Genomic DNA, 18,299 nt, shown 5'->3' on the forward strand with positions numbered 1-18,299 from the left:
CGTACTTGTACACCAATGTTCATAGAGGCTTTAAAAAAATTTTTTTTCATACCGGCATTATGTACAAGAGCCAAAAGGTGGAAACAATGGAAATGTCCATTGACGGATGAATAGATATGTGATCCATTCATACCATAGGAAGGAAATTTAAAAGGAAGGGAATTCTGACACACGCTACAACACGGATGAACGCTGAGAATACTATGCTCAGGGAAATAAGACAGACACAAAAGGACAAACATTGTTTGATTCCACTTTCTAAGGTTCCTTGAGTAGCCAGATTCGTAGAGACAGAAAATACAATAGCGGTGATCAGGGTCTGAGGGCACTGTGAACAGTGCTGCTGTGAACACGGGTTCAGTCAGGGTAAAGCCCAGTCCTTCCTAAGGATGCACACCCCGTACAAGCACCGGCTCAACTACTTTTTCCTCCTGAGCCTGTCACCACTTAGTAGGTGTTTTCACTTATCTCATTATTGTTTGTCGCCTTCAGACACCAGACTGTGATGTTTATGATCGTAAGGGCTGCAGTCCGTCTTGTCCTCAGCGCCCACACACTATTCGTTAAGTGAATGAATGCACGATTGGGTCAAGTCCTTTTTTGAATCCCTCGCAACCTCGTTTCTAGCCCTCGGAGTCCATTGACCACGCCCCTGAGACTTGACCACGCCCCAGGGACGCTGCGCATGCTCTGTCGCTAGCCGGCCCCACCGCCGGGCTGAATCGGCACAAACCATTTCCACTCGTCGTACTGGGTGGGGAGGCCGGAGAAAAATCTCTTGCGGGGAAAAGATGGAATTGCCCCTCCCGTTCCCTGAGGAGTGCCCTTAACCCCGCCTGACGTGTGAGTGCGAGCTATGGCGTCGGTGCTAACTCGTGCTTCCGGGCCTTCCCACGCTGCGGGGCCTTTGACCGGGTTTCCCCCCCGAGGCTGCGTTGGTGCCGTCCGTCCCGGTCACGTGGGCGGCAAGATGGCGGCCCCCAGAGGGCTGTGCGAGCGTCGCGGTCGGTGAAGCGGTGGTGGCAGCTGCGGGCTGGGTTGGTCCGGTAGGGCCTGCGATCCGGGAGCTTGCTGCGGTGTTCCGGCGGCAGGGAGCATCGGGTGGAGCCCGGGCTTGGCAGGCAGAGGGAGGGTTCCTCGTTGGGGGTGCCGGCTCTGAGATTCGTTGTCGGGGGGGGGGTCGAGGGGCCGCCTCTTGACAGGTCCTGGCGAGCTCTTACCCCCAGCTCTGGAAAGCCTGTCTCGGGGGATTCCCTTGCTTAAGAGTCAGTGTGTGGGCCGGGGGTCCCATATTTGGCGACCTCTTTTTCGAGGTTCTGGCAGAATCAACCTGTGAGGGATCCAATACTCGGAGATCCATATAAACAGGTCTAGGGACATCCAGTTACTGAGGGTCTCTTGCAAGGAGCTTTGGGGAGCCGGTCGTCGCTGGGGGAGCCTGCAAGCAGCCCTGAGGTATGCCGTGTCGGGGCGACCCTTCTCTGAAGGCGAGGGTCTAGTTATCGGAGACCTTTTTGTTGCTAACTGTTGGTTTAGAGAAGTAGGCAGAGTGGGGGTCGGGTCGGATTTCGCGGATCCAGAACGCCTTTTTCTCCATTCCTTACTAATTCTTCGTGTCTTTCTCTAAGACACACCTTCGCAGGGGTGAGGGAACCCTCAGATTCTGCCTTGGTCGGGAGCTGATCCCCTCTACCCCGCGTCCACAGTTTTTTCCTCTTTTCTACTGAAAAATGGGTCAAAGGTGTGAGTAGCGGGCTTCCAGGTGGCTAGGCGTACCCTCCCTCGTCCTCCTGAGCATAGAGGTGGGTGTTGGCTCCCTGTGGAAATATTTAATACTAGCTCTGGTTTATCAAGTGCATACTAAGTACCAGTGGTGGTACTAAGCATTCTATTAGCATAATTTCATTCACAGCAACTCTGAAGTCCATGTGCCCCTTACACCCATTTTACAGATTAAACTGGTTTATACTGTGTATAAAGTTCTTCGCACTGTACCTGGCAAGCAGTGGATGGTCAGTTCATTCTACAGCATTTATTAAGTGCCTGCTGCAATACACAGGACATCACTTGCTGTCAGGAGCTATGGAGAACAGTAAAGTAGCTTGGAAAGCAGGGTGGTCAGAAAAGGCCTCCCCAAGAAGGTAATATCCAAGCAGAGACTCAGAGGAAGCCCAAGGCTTGTGACCTGTTAATAGTTTTCTTCCAAAGGAGGAAACTGCGCTTGGAGATATTTGCCCAGTTCAGCCCTCACCCTCCCTCTCCTGTAGCTGGAGCTGCCTTCTTGGCTACAGATTTCTCTTTTTTCCCAGGAGTTTAAGGTCTCTGGGGATGAGGTGGTGAAGGGCCTTTCCCAGGTGTCTTGAAGGAAGCCCTGCACAGACCGGGAGTCAGGAGTCCTGGGTCCTGTCTGTTCTTGACTAGCTGTGATCCCCAGATAGGTCACAGCTCATCTGTGTAGAACCTAGTCGGGTCTCAATGGTCCCTAATGCCTTGCCAGCTCGCTCAGCCCTGGCTTCTGGGGTTTCTGATGGCCCTCTTTCAAGTGTCAATCCTTTGATGGTCACCTGTGCTCGGCAGCTGCACCTCCCTCATTAAACCCAGTTGGCCCTGCTGATGCCACTGGGAGCCACAGCCTGCTTGTCAGGTTTATGAAGCGTCCACCAGGTCCCCACTGGTTGGAGGATGGAGAGGGGACCCGCACAGGGTTTGTTCGCTTCACTCTGGAGCCCAGCTGCCTGGATTTGTAACTTCACGCTGTTCCTAAGCAAGTTGTTAACCTTCTTGCGCTTGTGTCTCCTCTCCTGTAAAACGGCGGCAATCATAGTGCTTGTCTCAAAGGGTTGTGGCGAGGATCATCTGAGCTCACTGAATGTTACGGGCCTAGAGGAGGTGCCTGGCAGGAAGCACATGCTCCGTAAACATCAGTGGCTATTACGGTTATGGTCATTGTTCTTCGCCTGTGTGCTGGGAGCGCTCCGTCCCTGCCTTCAGGGTTCTCGTATTCTAGTGAAGGATAAGCCCCACCATAAGCGGCTAAACTGAAATAGCTGATGCGGTATCTAGTGGTGGTCGGTGCTTTGAAGAAAGAGAAAGCAGAGCAAAGAACAAGAGATGAGGAGTAACATTGATCAGGGAAGGCCTCCCTGAGGAGGTGGCATTTACGACCCAAGGAAATGAGAGAGTGAGCATGGGGGTATGGAGGGAAGCGTGTTCCTAGGGGTGAGAATAGCCTGTTCAAAGGCCTTGGGGCAGAACTACCTGGTGTGCTGGAGGAACACAGAGGAGACCGTTTGGTGGAGTGGAATGAACAAGGGGGAACGAGGGAGGAAGGGAAGGTGAGGGGGGTGATGGGGGCAGGTCGTGCAGGGCCTTTGGGACTGTTAAGGAGTTTGGAGTAAGGAGACACCATAAGAGGATTTTGTGAGGGAGTCACATGGTCCAGTCTTTTACTGAAAGGGTTCCTGTATCAGTTCCCTATGCTTTGTAACAAATTACCCCATACTTTGCAGGTTTAAACAATAGTAAATACTACCTCCCATGGTTTCAGTAGGCCCGGGATCTGGCCTGGTTTAGCCTGGTGGCTGTGGTTCTAATCTCTCGTGAGGCTGCAGTGCAGACACTGGCTGGGCTGCATCATCTGAAGGCTGGACTGGGGCTGGAGGGGCTGCTCCCAACGTACTCTCACGTGGCTGCTGGCAGGAGGCCTCAGTTCCTCAGCAGGTGGGCCCCTACCCACGGCTGCTCGAGCCTCCTCACAGTATGTCTCCCAGCTTCCCCTCCAGCCCGCAGGGAGAAAGCCGAGTGTCTCTTGTGACCTACCCTCAGAATTCACACAGGTTTCTTCTGTATCCTGTTATTCACCTGGAGATCAGCTCTATTTGGTGTGGGAGGGGGCCGCACGGGGCACAAAACCCAGGGGATGGAGTCATCGGGGGCCATCGTGGGGACTAGTCCCTCTGGCTGCTGTGTGAAGAGCAGAGCAGCAGAGGCCATTGCTGATGGATAGGCCGGAGGCCCGGAGAGGGACAGTGCCTGAGGGAAGGCCGCGTGGCAAGCAGGCAGGGCCGCAGCTGGGCTCTCGGCCCAGGCTGGTCAGCGGGTGGGAAACCGCCTCGCTCAGATCCCAACTCTGAAATGAACACATCAGCGAGAGGAGAAGGGCGCCTCTAACCTGGCCTCTCGGTTTTCCACCCCAGGTCCTGGGAGTCCCCTGGTTTAGCCTGAGCCTGGTGGTAGCAGGAGAAAGGTGGCAACGGCACCATGGTGACAGAGCAGGAGGTGGAGACGGTCGGGCGGACGCTGGTGGACCCCCAGCAGCCCCTGCAGGCCCGCTTCCGGGCGCTCTTCACGCTGCGTGGGCTCGGCGGTCCTGAAGCCATTGCCTGGATCAGCCGGACCTTCGGCGACGACTCGGCCCTGCTCAAGCACGAGCTAGCCTACTGCCTGGGCCAGATGCAGGACTCGCGGGCCATCCCCGTACTGGTGGACGTGCTGCGGGACACCCGCCAGGAGCCCATGGTGCGCCATGAGGCAGGTGAGCGGCGGGAAGGCCTGGGCTCACTCTGCCTGGGGCTCAGCAGGCTGGCCCTGGAAACAGTGGGTGATCACTGTCTTCAGACCCTCTCTGTCCCACGGACTTGACTCCGCTACCGTGGCCAGAGAGCTGCCCGCCAGCAACCACAGCCAACAGATAGGCGCGGCCGCGAGCCCGGCCAACCCAACGGGCCCAGAGGTTCGTTAATGTCACATCATTTTCACACGTCAAAATGCTAGCTCTTTGAGTTTTTAAAACATGAGTTAAGAACCTCAAAAACATCCTTCACTCATACAAAAACAGGCGGCGGCCACAGATGGCCAAGCCCTGAGGTCATTCACTCGCTCCATTCACTGGACAAACATTTATCAGGCGCCTCCTGTGTGCCAGGCCCTTTCCGCCCCAGGGGACTCAGACAGCAAACAAGACAGAAGAGTAACATCCTTGGCAGGTCTGTGCTGCTGAGACTTCATCCAGGGGCTCATTTGCAGATTTTCAGCGGGGGACTGTGTTTCCGGTGATTGTCTGGGGGCACTTTTAATATTCCCTGAGATACTCTGCAGGGATGCTGTGCTGCCCCAGGGACCTCTCAAGATCCCAGCCCCTGGTTTTGCCCTGGAGCTCTCCTTACAAAGAACGCTTGACCCCAAACCTTGCTTGTCCCATAAGCGCTGCTATTTGGAGTGCGTGATTTTCTAGAACACCCAGTCATCTAATGATGGAAACACTTAGTAAGTGCTAAGGAGGAAAATAAAGCAGACATAGGGGTGTGGAGGGCCTTCTGTTAAGGAGGTGTTGCCGTTTTTAATCGGTGGGCAGAGACGGGAGTGAAGTAAGGGAGTTATCTACGTAGTTTCTGGGGAAAGTTGCTCCAGGTAGATGGTCCAGCCCGTGCAAAGGCCCGGAGGCAGGACCGTGCCTGGTTTGCTGACCCGCTTTGCCCACATCGCAGCTTAAAACCTCCTCCAGGTTTTAAGGCCTCTCCATGATGGGCTTGACTCAGCCGAGGGTTCTTGGCTTCTTGTCACCCGTGTCCCCAAGTTGTAATGACACTCCTGTCTACGTCTCCTCTCTAGGCCATGAGCTCCGGGGGTGCAGGCCAGGGCGGAGTCCCAGCCCAATTCTGGTGATTTCTAGGGAAGGGACTCTAATTACTCTGGCTCCTGCTCCAACTGCTGTGGCTAGAGGATACAGGCAGAGCTGGGAGCAGGGGGCAGGAAGGAGGTGATGGTGCATCCCGGGTGTTTCCGGGCAAGCGATGTGCTCTCTCTCTCTCTGGTTCTTCTCAGGGGAGGCCCTGGGGGCCATCGGGAACCCGGAGGTTCTGGAGCTTCTGAAGCAGTACTCCACCGACCCTGTCATCGAGGTAATGCAGCCCTGCCCTCCCTCCTCCTCCCCAGTCTCGGGTCCAAGAACCAGACTCAGGCCCTGCGTCTGGTTGCCAGGGTGACCACCTGGCCCAGGGATGCTGAGAGAGAGCCACAGTCAGGGTGGACTCTGGCCGTGGCCCCACGGGCAAAACCGAACTCCTGATTCACATATAAAACCTGCCCTGCTCAGCCGCCCTGATCTCTCTCACCTCTCCCTCACCTCCCACGGGAAGTCACTCCACTCCAGCTTCTTCCAGGATCTCCCTGCTGCCTTCCCGTCTCCCTTCCTTTTGCTTTAAATAACGGCTTCACTGAGATGTCATATACCATAAAATTCACCCGTTGAACGTGCACACTAGGTTGTTTTTAGTACACCCACAGAGTTGTACAACCACCACCACTATCTAAGTCCAGAATGTATCGCCTCAAAAGGAAACCCCATCCCCATCAGCAGTCACTCCCCACCCCCTTCCCCAAAAACCACTACCCCCCTCCCTGTGTCTGTGGACTGGCCTGTTCTGAACGTCTCACATCCACGGACTCACACACTGTGTGTCCTTCTGTGTCTGCTTCTCTCCCTGAGCGTCGTGCTCTCAGGGTCCGTCCACGTGGGAGTGGGTGTCAGGGCTGCTCTCCTTTTCTCGGCTGAGTGATGCTCCTGTGTGTGGAGGGACCACGTGTGTTTATCCATTCATCTGTTGATGGACACTTGGGCCGTTTCCGCTTTTTGGCTGTTGTGAATCGTGCTGCTGTGAACAAGTGTGTTCTTACCTGCTTCCCATACCCCACCCTCAGTCTCCTCTGGCAGCTGCGGGGGTGGGGGGTGGTGTATGTAAAACTTAAGTCTATTGACCTATTCTGTGGCTTGTCATCGCCTCAACAAAATCCCAAGTCCTCTCTGAGGCCCGCAGGCCTGAAGTAGGCTGGCCTGGCCACCTCAGGTCACCTGTGTTGCTCGCTCTTCCTTGACGGGTCCGGCAGCTGCGGCCTTGGCCTCTGCACTGGCCAGTTCCATCTGGCACTGTCTCTCAGTTGTGATGTCACCTCTGAGCGAGCCCTCTCGCCCCCTGCCCCTGGTCGCTCCCTAACCGTGGCAGTCTCTGCTGGTTTGTCCCCAGTCTGGAAGGGTTAGTTAGTCCTGTGTCTGCTGGCTCTGCCCCTGGGAGGGGTAGGGAAGGGCCTGCCATGTCCTCCCCGTCCCAGCGGCTACCTGTGCGCCCCCCTTCCCGTAGGTGGCTGAGACGTGCCAGCTGGCCGTTCGGCGGCTGGAGTGGCTGCAGCAGCACAGCGGGGAGCCAGTGGCGCAGGGGCCCTACCTCTCCGTGGACCCAGCTCCGCCCGCCGAGGAGCGCGACGTGGGGCGGCTGCGGGAGGTGCTGCTGGACGAGGCCCGGCCGCTCTTCGACCGATACCGAGCTATGTTCGCCCTGCGGGACGCGGGGGGTGAGGAGGCTGCCCTGGCGCTGGCCGAGGGTGAGGAGGGGCCCCAGGGCCGGGGTAAAGGCCCCCTGGGGAGGCTCAGTGGCTGCATTTGTGATATGGGGCAGCAGAGCATTCCAGGGCACGTGGGTCGGGGGCACGTCCTTTTAATACTCCCACTTCTCCGTGTGGGAGACGGAGGCCCAGAGAGGCAAAGAGACTTGCATTAGTTTCCAGCAACCCAGAAGCACCACTGTACAACACGTCTGCAAACAGAGGAGAGGGAGGGGAGCGGGGCCCTGGGCCTGCGGAGAAGGCCACGCCCAGCCTGATCCCAGTACGGGGCTGGGTCCTTCCCTGAGCAGCGCTGAGCCCCGGGGCAGGGGTGGCGTGTCCTCGAGGCCGGAACCCCCTTTCCACCTCCTCGGTCCCTTCTGTCTCCCAAGTGCGCCCCCCACCCCCTCCCGTCCCGATGGCGCCGCACTCACTATGACCCTCTCCCGCAGGCCTGCGCTGCGGCAGCGCCCTCTTCCGCCACGAGATCGGCTACGTCCTGGGCCAACTGCAGCACGAGGCGGCCGTGCCCCAGCTGGCGGCGGCCCTGGCCCGCACGGCCGAGAGCCCGATGGTGCGGCACGAGTGCGCCGAGGCCCTGGGCGCCATCGCGCGGCCCGCCTGCCTGGCCGCCCTGCGGGCGCACGCGGCCGACGCTGAGCGCGTGGTGCGGGAGAGCTGCGAGGTGGCCCTGGACATGTACGAGTACGAGACCGGCCCGGCCTTCCAGTACGCGGACGGGCTGGAGCAGCTGCGCCCGGCCCGACCCTAGAGCCGCGCCCGCGAACCGCGCTGATTCCGCCGCCTCCGGCCGCTTTTGCGCCTTGACCCCCTAGTGGATTGCAGGCTCCCCGGGGCCAGGCTGAGGTCTCTTCTGTCTCCTGCTGAGCACAGGGCTGCAGTGTCCGCGTGGGAGGGAGGACCTGACGGGGCGCAGGGACAGGGCTGTGCTCTGACGGGGGGTGGAGTGCGGTGGCTCAGCGCTCCTCAGGAATGGGGGGGCGGTGCCAGGAAAGGCGCTGTGGGGAAACCCCCCGTCTGTGGGTCTGGCAGAGTCTAGGGCTGGGAGAGCTGTCCTGGGTGGGGAGGTGGTCCCTGGTGCGGGTGGCTGGGCTGGGCTGGAGCTCAGGGCTTAGGGGTGGGGGGTTGTCAAGCAGGTCCCAGGACACCGCCAAATGGACTATTAAATTATTTTTGACAAGCGATGACTCTCAGAATGTGTTGGGGGTCGGCAGGGATGATGGTCGGCTGCTCTTAAGGAACACCTAAGTGTGGGGTGCCGAGGGGTTGGGGAGCTCAACTCTGGGGTCTGCCCTGCCCCCTATGCTGTGCCCTTGTTTCACTGTCAGTTCCTGGCATGGGGTGGGGTGGGGGTGGGGGTTTAAATCTGCCCAGCCAGCCCCTCCAAGGGGCTTGAGGGGAGCAGCCCTCCAACCTGGCTTTCCTCAGACGGCATCCTCACTCAGCCCCTATTAAGGGCATGGGGAAAGGGGTTTAGTGGTATGGCTAAGAGCCTAGGCTATGGGTTCCCATCCCACCTACCTTCCCTACCTCCTCCATGTGCAGTCTCAAGCACTTACCACTCTGTAAACACATGTTAACAGTAGAACCTCGTGAACAACTATATGCCAATAAAATGGACAACCTAGAAGAAGTAGATAAATTCTTAGAAAGGCATCATCTCCCACAACTGAACCAGGAAGAAACAGAATATGAACAGACCAATTACCAGCACTGAAATTGAATCAGTAATTAAAAAACGCCCAACAAAACTCCAGGAGCAGATGGCTTCACAGGTGAATTCTACCAAACATTTAGAGAAGAGGTAACACCCATCCTTATGAAACTATTCCAAAAAATTGCAGAGGAAGAGGAAGGAACACTTCTGAACTCTTTCTATGAGGTCACCATCACCCTGATACCAAAACCAGACAAAAATATCACACACACAGAATTACAGGCCAGTATCACTTATGGACATAGATGCAAAAATCCTCAACAAGATACTAGCAAACTGACCCCAACAATACATTAAAAGGATCACACACCCTGATCAAGTGGGATTTATCTCAGGGATGCAAGGATTTTCCAGTACCTGCAAATCAAGCAGTGTGATACGTCACGTTAACAAATTGAAGAGTAAGAACCATATGATCATCTCAATAGATGCAGGAAAAGCTTTTGATAAAATTTAACATTCATTTGTGATTAAAAAAAAACTCCAAAAATTGGGCATAGAGGAAACATACCTCAACATAATAAATGCCACAGCTCACATCACACTCAACGGTGAAAAGCTGAAAGCATTTCCTCTACAAGGATGCCCACGTGGCAACTTCCATTCAACATAGTGTTGTTAAGTTCTAACCAGAGTTATTAGGCAGGAAAAAGAAATTCAGCAATGAATTCGGTAAAGTTGCAGGATACAAAATTAATGTACAGAAATCTGTTTCATTTTTATACACTAAGAACAAAATATCAGAAAGCAAAATTAAGGAACCAATCCCATTTACCATTGTATCAAAAAGAATAAAATACTTAGGAATACACCTACCTAAGGAGGCAAAAGATCTATACTCCGAAAACTGTCAGACCCTGATGAAAGAAATCGAAGACGACACAAACAGAGGGAAAGACACACCATGCTCTTGGACTGGAGGAGTCAGTGTTGTTAAGATGGGCGTACAACCCAAGGCAATCTACAGATGCACTGCAGTCCCTATTAAATTACCAATGGCATTTTTCACAGACCTGGAACAAAACAAAGTTTTAATTTATACGGAAACACGAAAGGCTCCCGAATAGCCAAAACAATCTTAAGAAAGAAGAACGGAGATGGAGGAATCATGCTCCCTGACTTCAGACTATTCTACACAGCTACAGGCAGCAAGGCAGTGCGGCCCCGGCACAAAAACAGACACAGAGGTCAATGGCACAGGGAGGGAAGCCCAGAAATAAGCCCGCCCGCTTACGGCCAGTTAATCCGTGACAAAAGAGGTAAGAATACACAATGGAGGAAAGACAGTGTCTTCAATAAGTGGCGCTGGGAAAACTGGACAGCTACATGTAAAAGAATGAAATCAGAACATTCTCTAACACCGTATATAAAAACAAACTCAAAATAGATTAAAGACCTAAATGTAAAACCGGATGCTCTAAAACTCCCAGAGGGAAACACAGGCAGAACACTCTTTGACATAAATCACAGCAGTATTTTTTCGATCCATCTCCTAGAGGAATGGAAATCAAAACAAAAATAAGCAAATGGGACCTGATTAAGTTTAAAAGCTTTTGCACAGCAAAGGAAACCATACACAAAATGAAAAGACAACATGGGTGGATTTAGAGATTATCATACTAAATCAGACAAAGACAGATACCATATGATACCACTTATATGTGGAATCGAGAAAAAAAGGGACACAAATGAACTTATTTACAAACCAGAAATAGACTCACACAATAGAAAACAAACTATGGTTACCAAAGGGGAAAAGGGTGAGGTCAGAGAGATAAATTAGGAGTTTGGGATTACCATATACACACCACTGTATATAAAATAGATAAACAACAAGGATTTATTGTAGAATACAGGCAGCCGTGTTCAATATCTTGTAATAACCTATAATGGAAAAGAACCTGAAAAAGAATATATATATATAATTGAACCATTTTGTTGTACACCTGAAACTAACACATTGAAAAAAAAACCCCAAAACCACAATCGAACCTAATTCCACGTGTCCTCCATGTCTCCGCGGACATCGCTGGGCATCCTACAATTCAGTTCAGCCCTGACACCATCTGCACATGATCAGGGCAGACCCTGTAGGTCCAGGGCTAGTCCTGCAGGGCTGAGCCCACTTCAGACGCTGGTCCCGAGTCCAGGCCTCCCTACTTCTGACCGATTGGCTATACATTCGGGTTCCCGTTACCCCACCTCATTAGAGGCTTTGTGAGAATGGCTTGCAGAACTCGAGAAAGCACTTTACTTACCGGTTTATCATAAAGAAGGCAGATGAAAAGGCACAGAGGGCGAGGTCTGGAAAGGTCCTGAGTGCAGGAGCCTCTGTCCCCGTGGAGTTTGGGGTGCACCCCCTTCCTGGCACATGGAAGCTTTCACTCTCCTGGAAGCTCCCTGAGCCCCTTCCTTTAGGGTTGTTACTGCAGTTCCGCCACACAGGCATGACTTATTAAGTCATTGGCCATTGATGATGAGCTCAACCCCCAGCCCCTCTCCTCTCCCTGGGGCTTGGGGATGGGTTGGGCTGAAAGTTCTATCCCTCTCACCCCAGGGTCGGTTCCCTGGCCACCAGACCCATCCCAAGGCTCCCCACGCTTGTCCTCATCAGCATCCACTCAGGTGTGGTGGAAAGGGCCTGGTTATGAGCCACAAAGGATGCTCCCTTGGCCCATCACTCAGGGGATTACAGGGCTCTGGGAGCGCCATGCCGGGAACCAGGATGAAAACCAAACCTACGTCTCTTGTATCTCACAGGGTCATCCTCGGACACTGGGCGTGAGCCACCTCCCCATGGATCCCCTAGTCTCCAGCCCCGCCCCTCCCGCCAACTTGGCCATCATTTCAGTTTCTCCCGTCTCCAGTCTTCCCTCTGCCCATCAGCATAGACAGGCTGCGATTTCTTAAAAACAGAAGAGCAACCACTATCCACAGCCCTTTCTGACCCTGCGCCTTCCAGCTCTCACCCCTGTAAGCCCTAGAAGGTTATCAGACCCTCACCAGCTCCCGTTTCTCTCCCTTCTCTCGAACCTGCACCAGCCAGCTGTCCCTAGAACCATCCTTGCCCAAAGGTGACCTCCCAGTGTCCAGACCTGGTGGTCACATCTCAGTCTGCATTTTCCCCCTCGGCAGATCTGACTGGGCCAGTCCCTCTTCTTCTGGGAGCTCCTTGGAGACCCCATGCTCTCCAGGCTTCCCTCCTGCCTCTCTGGGCCCGCCTCCATCTCCCCTTCCTCTCCGTCATTGGCACAGCACCAAGTCTTGGGGCCCCACACACACCCCTCCCTGATGGCTTCATCTATTCTTGGGGCTGGAACCCCATCTATGCCCCAATGATGCACACAGTCCTGACTCCAGCCTGGGGCCTCCTCTGAGCTCCTGACTCTGGTTCTAGTCCGGACAACTCCACTTAGTTACTGATGAGACATCCCAAACTTAGCCTGTCCTCATGTCACCTCTCACAGTAGCTCCTCCCATAGGAAATGGAAACTCCTTTAGTCCAGCCTGGAAACACCGGGAATTGCTCCGTTAAGAATCTACCCCAGCTCTGCGCTCCCCTGGCTCTGCCTTCACCTGCTCCAGATGCGTTATTGCCCACCTGGACCAGCATCCGCCCTGATCCCTGGCTCCCACCCTGGCCCCACAGCCTGTCCTCCCCAAGAAGACACCAGGGGGCGCCCGTGAGCGCCCAAGTCAGGTACCGTCCAACAAGCCTGCCTCAGGACTTTTGCGCTGGCTGTTCCCTTTGCTCAAAAAGCTCTTCCCCTGGTACTCCCATGACTGGTTCCCTTCCTCCTCTGGGTCTCTGCTGCAATGTCGTCTGGACATGGCCCTGGCTGTCCTATTGTAAACTTTAACTTCCCACCCCTTAGACCATGGTCTCCCTCCACCCCCAAACCATGTTTCACTTTTTAACACAATACATCATGTACCCCAAGGTTATGTTTTTCTCCCCATCTTGAAAGTCAGCTCCACGAGGGCAGAGATTTTTCCCAGAAGGGGGAACAGCCTGTGCAAAGGCCCTGGGGCAGGGATAGACATGCAGGCAGCACCTGGTATGGCTGGAGCTGAGCGAGGGAGGGGGCCTGTGGGCGGAAGTGATTTGCGATGTGATCCATCCAGGCAGATGGTGGCTGTGGGGGAGCCCCAATCCTCTTACCCAAAGCTCCTTAATACTTCCGCCACGCAGGTCACCCCCGGGCCTCTCCTGTGCCAGGTGGCCGCCATGCCAGGGCTGGCTGTTGAGGAGGGGATGGAGGGCTGGAGCCCGGCCTCACCGCTGTACGAGGAGTACCGCCCGCCCCCGCTGGACACCATCCGCCTGCCCAGGTACGTGCTGTACCTGCTGCTGGCCGCGCTCCTGGTGGTGGCCGTGGCCTATGCCATTGTCGGGCATCTCATCAAGGACCTCGCCCACGACCTGGCTGGTGAGCCACTACCCAGCACGAGCCTGGGTGGGGGTGGGGGGAGGTCCAGGGCCTCTCCTAGCCCAGGAGGAGGCGGAGGGTGGCCGGGCCCGGGGAGGCCCCTCACCAGCCTCCTGCCGCAGACTGGGCTTTCGGCCCGAAGCCGGACCAGGAAGATGCCCCCCGGGAGCTGCCCGAGAGCTTGGAGGGCGAGGATCTAGAGGAGCTGGACCTGCAGCTGGCGCTGGCCTGGCGGGGTGATGAGGATGCCGGCTGTGGTGGGGAGGGCGCCCCTGCTGGAGCCCCTACCCAGGCCCCCCGCCGCCCCTCCATCGCCTTCAAAGACCCGCCAGTCCGAAGTGCCTTCTGGAGGCTGGGCTGAGCCGGGCCCTGCCCTCTGGCCTGGGAGCCAGTTTCAGCCCTGCTGGCAGCTGTATAGACCAGATTCGTGCACACCGGAGCCCTTCTCCACTGACCCGCACTGTAGGGACAGGGGACGCGCTCTTCCTTGGCTGCAGGCTCCGGTGGTTGGACACTGGTTATTTCCACCCTCCTGCTCCCAGAGCCCAACCCCGTCCAACCTCCACCTGTAAACCAAAAACGCTAAGAAGATTAAAACCGATCATAATAATAGTAGCGGCTAGCCCTTAGCGAGTGCTTTGTAATTTCCACTGTTGTGCCAAGCAAGCCCTCTCTGTGTGCTACCTCGAGTCCTCCGAGGTCGGACTTATTGACCCCATGTATCAGATGCGACCGTGGAGGCACGCAGCCCAGAAACGGCCTCAGGAGGGGCGGGGGCTCCAGGAAGACAAGCGCAGTCCGTACGCGTGTGTGCAGTGATGCTGGGGCTCCCCCAGCCCCCAGGGGCCCTGCGGAGGTCTCAGGCCCAGAGAAAGGCTGGGTTTCCCCACCCCAGCCTTCTTGCCACATGCCTGGGCCGCGGCTGTCCAGTGGCAGCTGGGGTGGGGTCCCCCTTCTCCTGGGCAAGGCCCCATATCTAATCAACCTGGGGCCCAAGGTTGGCAGCCAGGCGAGGCTGGAGCCTGAGTCATCGGTGCCCGAGGGGCCCCATCTCCGGCTGCAAGGGAGCGGCTGGGTTTGAAGGTGGACGGTGGGCACGTGGCCATCCTTTCTTGGCCCCGTGCTCAGTCCCGAGCTGTTCCCAGGGGTCAGGGAGCCAGGACGGGGCAGCATAAGCTGCTGGTGAGGGAGACTCGAGTTCGCATGCCAGCTCCAACTACTTCTGCCCAGCCTTGGTGCCCCTGGCCTCCCTGGCTTCTCTGTAAAATGCAGGCAGCAAAATTTCCTGGGATGTGCAGAGAAGGGAACATAAGGACACATAAAAGCACTGAGCCGTGGCCAGGAAGGATGGTCAGGTCATCTCAGCCAGGGCCCAGGGGCTGGGGGCCTGGAGGCCAAGGCTGGCAGTCCTGGGGCTGGGCGCAGGGTGCGGGGGGGCTGGACTCCTGAGTTAATTGTTACACCAGCTCCAGAGTCTGCCCTCCTGGAAGGCCGACCAGGTGGGGCGAGGGAGGACCTTCTCTGGGCGGGCCTGCCCTGCCCTGCCCTGCCCCAGGCCCGCCTGCCCCCACCACCCCCGTCAGTGGCCGGGCAGGGCCTCCTGGACCGACTAGCCGCTGCTCCAGCACTCAGGCCGTGGGCTGCTCCAGCCATGGGGACCATGGAGACCTTCCTCCTACTCAGCGCCCTGCTCCTGTCGCCGGCTGAGGCCCAGCAAGGTAGGGCTCTGACCTGCGGGGTGGGCAGGAGGACGTGCGGACTCAGCCACCTCCCTGTCTTCTGTGATGAGAAGCTGAGGCCTCCGAGAGGAGGGGGCTGGCAGAAGAGGGATGGGGTCAGGCCTCTCTCGGAGCCCCCTCCCCTCCCCCACACTCCTCCTGGGCACCCCCCTCCCCAAGGTCCCATCCTCTCTAAGCCCCTCCCCTTCTCTAAAACCCACCTCAGAAAGCCAGCCCCTCTCCAAGACCCCTCTGTCTGAGCATCCTCCGCACACTCCTCCCTCTCCCTTCAGGGGCCCCCCTACCCCTCCCTATTTCTGAGGCCCTTCTCCCCCCACCTTCCAACAGCCTCCAAGCATCGCCTGAAACCATGGTTGGTGGGCCTGGCTGCGGTTGTGGGGTTCCTGTTCATCGTCTTTGTCCTCATGCTGGCCAACCGCATCTGGTGCTCGAAAGTCAGGTGGGGGCCCCTTTCCCCTGTGCCCCTCCCTTCCCCTCCCCGCTCCCCAGGTGCTGGGCACCCCCTTCCGCTTCCTGACCCTCTTTGGTCCCTTCCCCCTTGTCCCCATTTCCCTGCTCCCCATGAACCTGTAGCCCAGGGCAGCCATGCAGCCCACCCCCTCCTTGCTTCTAGGAGTTCCCGATCCTGAGGAGACTGAGGCTGAGGCTGTCCCCACCTCCCTCCTGCCTTTTACCCACCCTCACCCCTCTATCTCTCTCTGCAGAGCTGAGGATGAAGAGTACACATTGAGAACGGATACCAACGTGTACGAAGACGTGGACCCAAGGTACTCCTGTGTGAGCATGTGTAGGTGTGTGCAGGGGGTCAGGGGATCTGTGTGAGGCCCCTCCTCAGGGAGGGGAGGAATGGGTGTCCACAGATGACCTCTTTCTGTCCTTGAATACCTCAAGCCCGTTCCTGCCCCAGGGCCTTTGCACTCATTGTTGGCTCTGATGGGTACACCTTTCCCCACATCTTCTAGCTGGCTCCTTCTTTCCTTCAGCCCCTGCTCAGATGTTTCCTTCTCACGGAAGCCCACCCTGACCACCAGCCTTCCTGACGCTCTCTCTCCCATGGCCCTCCATCTTTGCACGTACCACCAACTGAAATTATCTTTGTCATTTACTGGTTTCTCAACAACTACATAGTGGCTTCCAGTAAGTGAACAGAACTTGGCTTTGGTCCTGGTTGTGTCCCCAGTGCCCAGCACAGGGCCTGGCACACAGAAGGCACTTAGTAAATACCTGTTGAACAAGACTGTGGTGTGGGATTGTGTAGATGTCCGTGCACAAGTGTGTCATTTGGTGTGGGTGACTCCTGGACTCAGTGTCTCCCCTGACCCTGTTTCCAGATGTGCTTCTGAGGGAGGGCTCAGGATGCCATCAGGACTGGGGGCTCTTTGGGGACCAAAATTTGCACAAAGGCTTTGGGACAGTAGGAACTCTGGAGCTGGGAGGAGATGATCCTGGCTGGAAGATTCTCAGCTGAGCCCAGGAAGTGTCCGAGGGAGAGGTGTGGGTTAGACTGTGCTTCGTCTAAGACCCAGCTCAGCCCCAGTAAAATGTGATTCCTACTCTCAGAATGTGCTGGAGGCTCCGAGTCCCACAGGTGCTCCTAAGTGGGACTCCCTTCCTGCCTGGTTCATTCCTCCACCATCCACCCATCCACCCATCCACCCATCCACCATCCACCCATCCACCATCCACCCATCCACCCATCCATCCATTCACCCATCCACCCATCCACCCATCCACCATCCACCCATACACCCATCCATCCATCCACCCATCCACCCATCCACCATCCACCCATCCACCCATCCATCCATCCACCCATCTACCCATCCACCCATCCACCATACACCCATCCATCCATCCACCCATCCACCCATCCACCATCCACCCATCCATCCATCCACCCATCCACCCATCCACCCATCCACCATCCACCCATCCACCCATCCATCCATCCACCCATCTACCCATCCACCCATCCACCATACACCCATCCATCCATCCACCCATCCACCCATCCACCCATCCACCCATCCACCATCCACCCATCCACCCATCCATCCATCCACCCATCTACCCATCCACCCATCCACCATCCACCCATCCACCCATCCACCATTCACCCATCCAGCATCCACCCATCCACCTATACATTTGTCCATCCATCCGCCTAACCAGTCTTTACCCTCCAACCATCCATCATTCATCTCTCTACCCATTAGCCCACTGATCCATCCACCCATCTGCACTGCCATTCATTTACCCACTTACACTCCCATCCATTGATCCATCATTTTCTTCTTTCTCCAATTCATTCACTCATCCTCCCATTAAATTCACTCCTCCATGCAACCATCCATTGCCCTAACCACTTACCTACCCATCGCCTCTCCACCCACCCACCCATCCACCCATCATGCTCACCTTCCTCCAAATCTACTCACCTACCCATTCATCTATTCTTCCTTCCTTGTAGCCTTTGATTCACCTAACCACTTATCTGTCTGTCCTCCCACCCATCCATTCTCCCATCCATGCATTCTCTCGCCCATTTATCCACCTACCCATCCATCCATCCATCCATCCATCCATCCATCCATCCATCCACCTATCCATCCATCCATCCATCTTTCCTCTCATCCATCCATCTATTCATTCTCTCATCCACCCTCCTTCCATGGGACAATTACACCTTAGTTTCTGCCTTTGTGAAATGGAAATAATCAGGATGCTTTGTTAGGGCTGTTTGGAAAATTCAACAAAGATCCCTTCTGTAAAACACTCAGTACAAGGCCGGGCTCAGGTACACATTCTTTATATAGGAGTGACTCTGCTTCTTACTGTGGCCGCGGGCCTCTGTGTCCCCACAGCAAAGAAGGCAAGAAGAGGAAGACAGAGAAGGAGAAAAAGCTCAAGATGGAGAAGAAGGCCAGAAAGAAAGGAGAGAGGAGCTTGGGGGTGGAGGTGGAGGAGAACGGGGAGTCCAGGCACCAGGAGAAAGTCAAAAGCACGGCCATGTGA

The 18,299-nt window shown here is 55.9% G+C and overlaps 3 protein-coding genes across 8 annotated transcripts; all 3 read left to right on the top strand.

Moving 5' to 3' along the window:
* Positions 1 to 719: 719 nt before the first annotated feature.
* Positions 720 to 8,582, top strand: DOHH (deoxyhypusine hydroxylase). 6 transcript variants are annotated; one of them, XM_072947995.1, is made up of 6 exons: positions 964 to 1,046; positions 3,510 to 3,720; positions 4,197 to 4,534; positions 5,824 to 5,900; positions 7,137 to 7,377; positions 7,830 to 8,582. In XM_072947995.1, the coding sequence occupies exons 3-6, from the start codon at positions 4,261 to 4,263 to the stop codon at positions 8,147 to 8,149; spliced, it is 912 nt and encodes a 303-aa protein (XP_072804096.1). In that variant the 5' UTR covers positions 964 to 1,046; positions 3,510 to 3,720; positions 4,197 to 4,260; the 3' UTR covers positions 8,150 to 8,582. The 6 variants fall into 6 exon arrangements, with proteins under 6 accessions (XP_072804100.1, XP_072804095.1, XP_072804101.1 ...); XM_072947999.1 differs by lacking the exons at positions 964 to 1,046; positions 3,510 to 3,720 and adding an exon at positions 720 to 843; XM_072947994.1 differs by lacking the exon at positions 3,510 to 3,720 and having other exon boundaries at positions 944 to 1,046.
* Positions 8,583 to 12,745: 4,163 nt separating this feature from the next.
* On the top strand, positions 12,746 to 13,906 carry SMIM44 (small integral membrane protein 44). Its single transcript, XM_072948215.1, has 3 exons — positions 12,746 to 12,815; positions 13,308 to 13,545; positions 13,668 to 13,906. Exons 2-3 carry the CDS (start codon positions 13,344 to 13,346, stop codon positions 13,904 to 13,906), a joined length of 441 nt encoding a protein of 146 aa, XP_072804316.1. The 5' UTR covers positions 12,746 to 12,815; positions 13,308 to 13,343.
* Positions 13,907 to 15,137: 1,231 nt separating this feature from the next.
* On the top strand, positions 15,138 to 18,299 carry SMIM24 (small integral membrane protein 24). Its single transcript, XM_006206564.4, has 4 exons — positions 15,138 to 15,263; positions 15,612 to 15,723; positions 15,989 to 16,051; positions 18,149 to 18,299. The coding sequence occupies exons 1-4, from the start codon at positions 15,197 to 15,199 to the stop codon at positions 18,297 to 18,299; spliced, it is 393 nt and encodes a 130-aa protein (XP_006206626.1). The 5' UTR covers positions 15,138 to 15,196.

The sequence above is a fragment of the Vicugna pacos genome, chromosome 22 (assembly GCF_048564905.1).
Source record: "Vicugna pacos chromosome 22, VicPac4, whole genome shotgun sequence".
In the NCBI taxonomy this organism is placed as follows: Eukaryota; Metazoa; Chordata; class Mammalia; order Artiodactyla; family Camelidae; genus Vicugna; species Vicugna pacos.

Excerpts from the sequence above, each read along its gene's own strand:
- DOHH (XM_072947999.1), top strand. The coding sequence starts at position 4,261 with ATGGTGACAGAGCAGGAGGTGGAGACGGTCGGGCGGACGCTGGTGGAC. Across the intron at positions 4,535-5,823 it reads CATGGTGCGCCATGAGGCAG|GGGAGGCCCTGGGGGCCATC; the intron begins GTGAGCGGCGGG and ends GGTTCTTCTCAG. Across the intron at positions 7,378-7,829 it reads TGCCCTGGCGCTGGCCGAGG|GCCTGCGCTGCGGCAGCGCC; the intron begins GTGAGGAGGGGC and ends CCTCTCCCGCAG.
- SMIM44 (XM_072948215.1), top strand. The coding sequence starts at position 13,344 with ATGCCAGGGCTGGCTGTTGAGGAGGGGATGGAGGGCTGGAGCCCGGCC. Across the intron at positions 13,546-13,667 it reads CCTCGCCCACGACCTGGCTG|ACTGGGCTTTCGGCCCGAAG; the intron begins GTGAGCCACTAC and ends CTCCTGCCGCAG.
- SMIM24 (XM_006206564.4), top strand. The coding sequence starts at position 15,197 with ATGGGGACCATGGAGACCTTCCTCCTACTCAGCGCCCTGCTCCTGTCG. Across the intron at positions 15,264-15,611 it reads GCCGGCTGAGGCCCAGCAAG|CCTCCAAGCATCGCCTGAAA; the intron begins GTAGGGCTCTGA and ends ACCTTCCAACAG. Across the intron at positions 16,052-18,148 it reads TACGAAGACGTGGACCCAAG|CAAAGAAGGCAAGAAGAGGA; the intron begins GTACTCCTGTGT and ends GTGTCCCCACAG.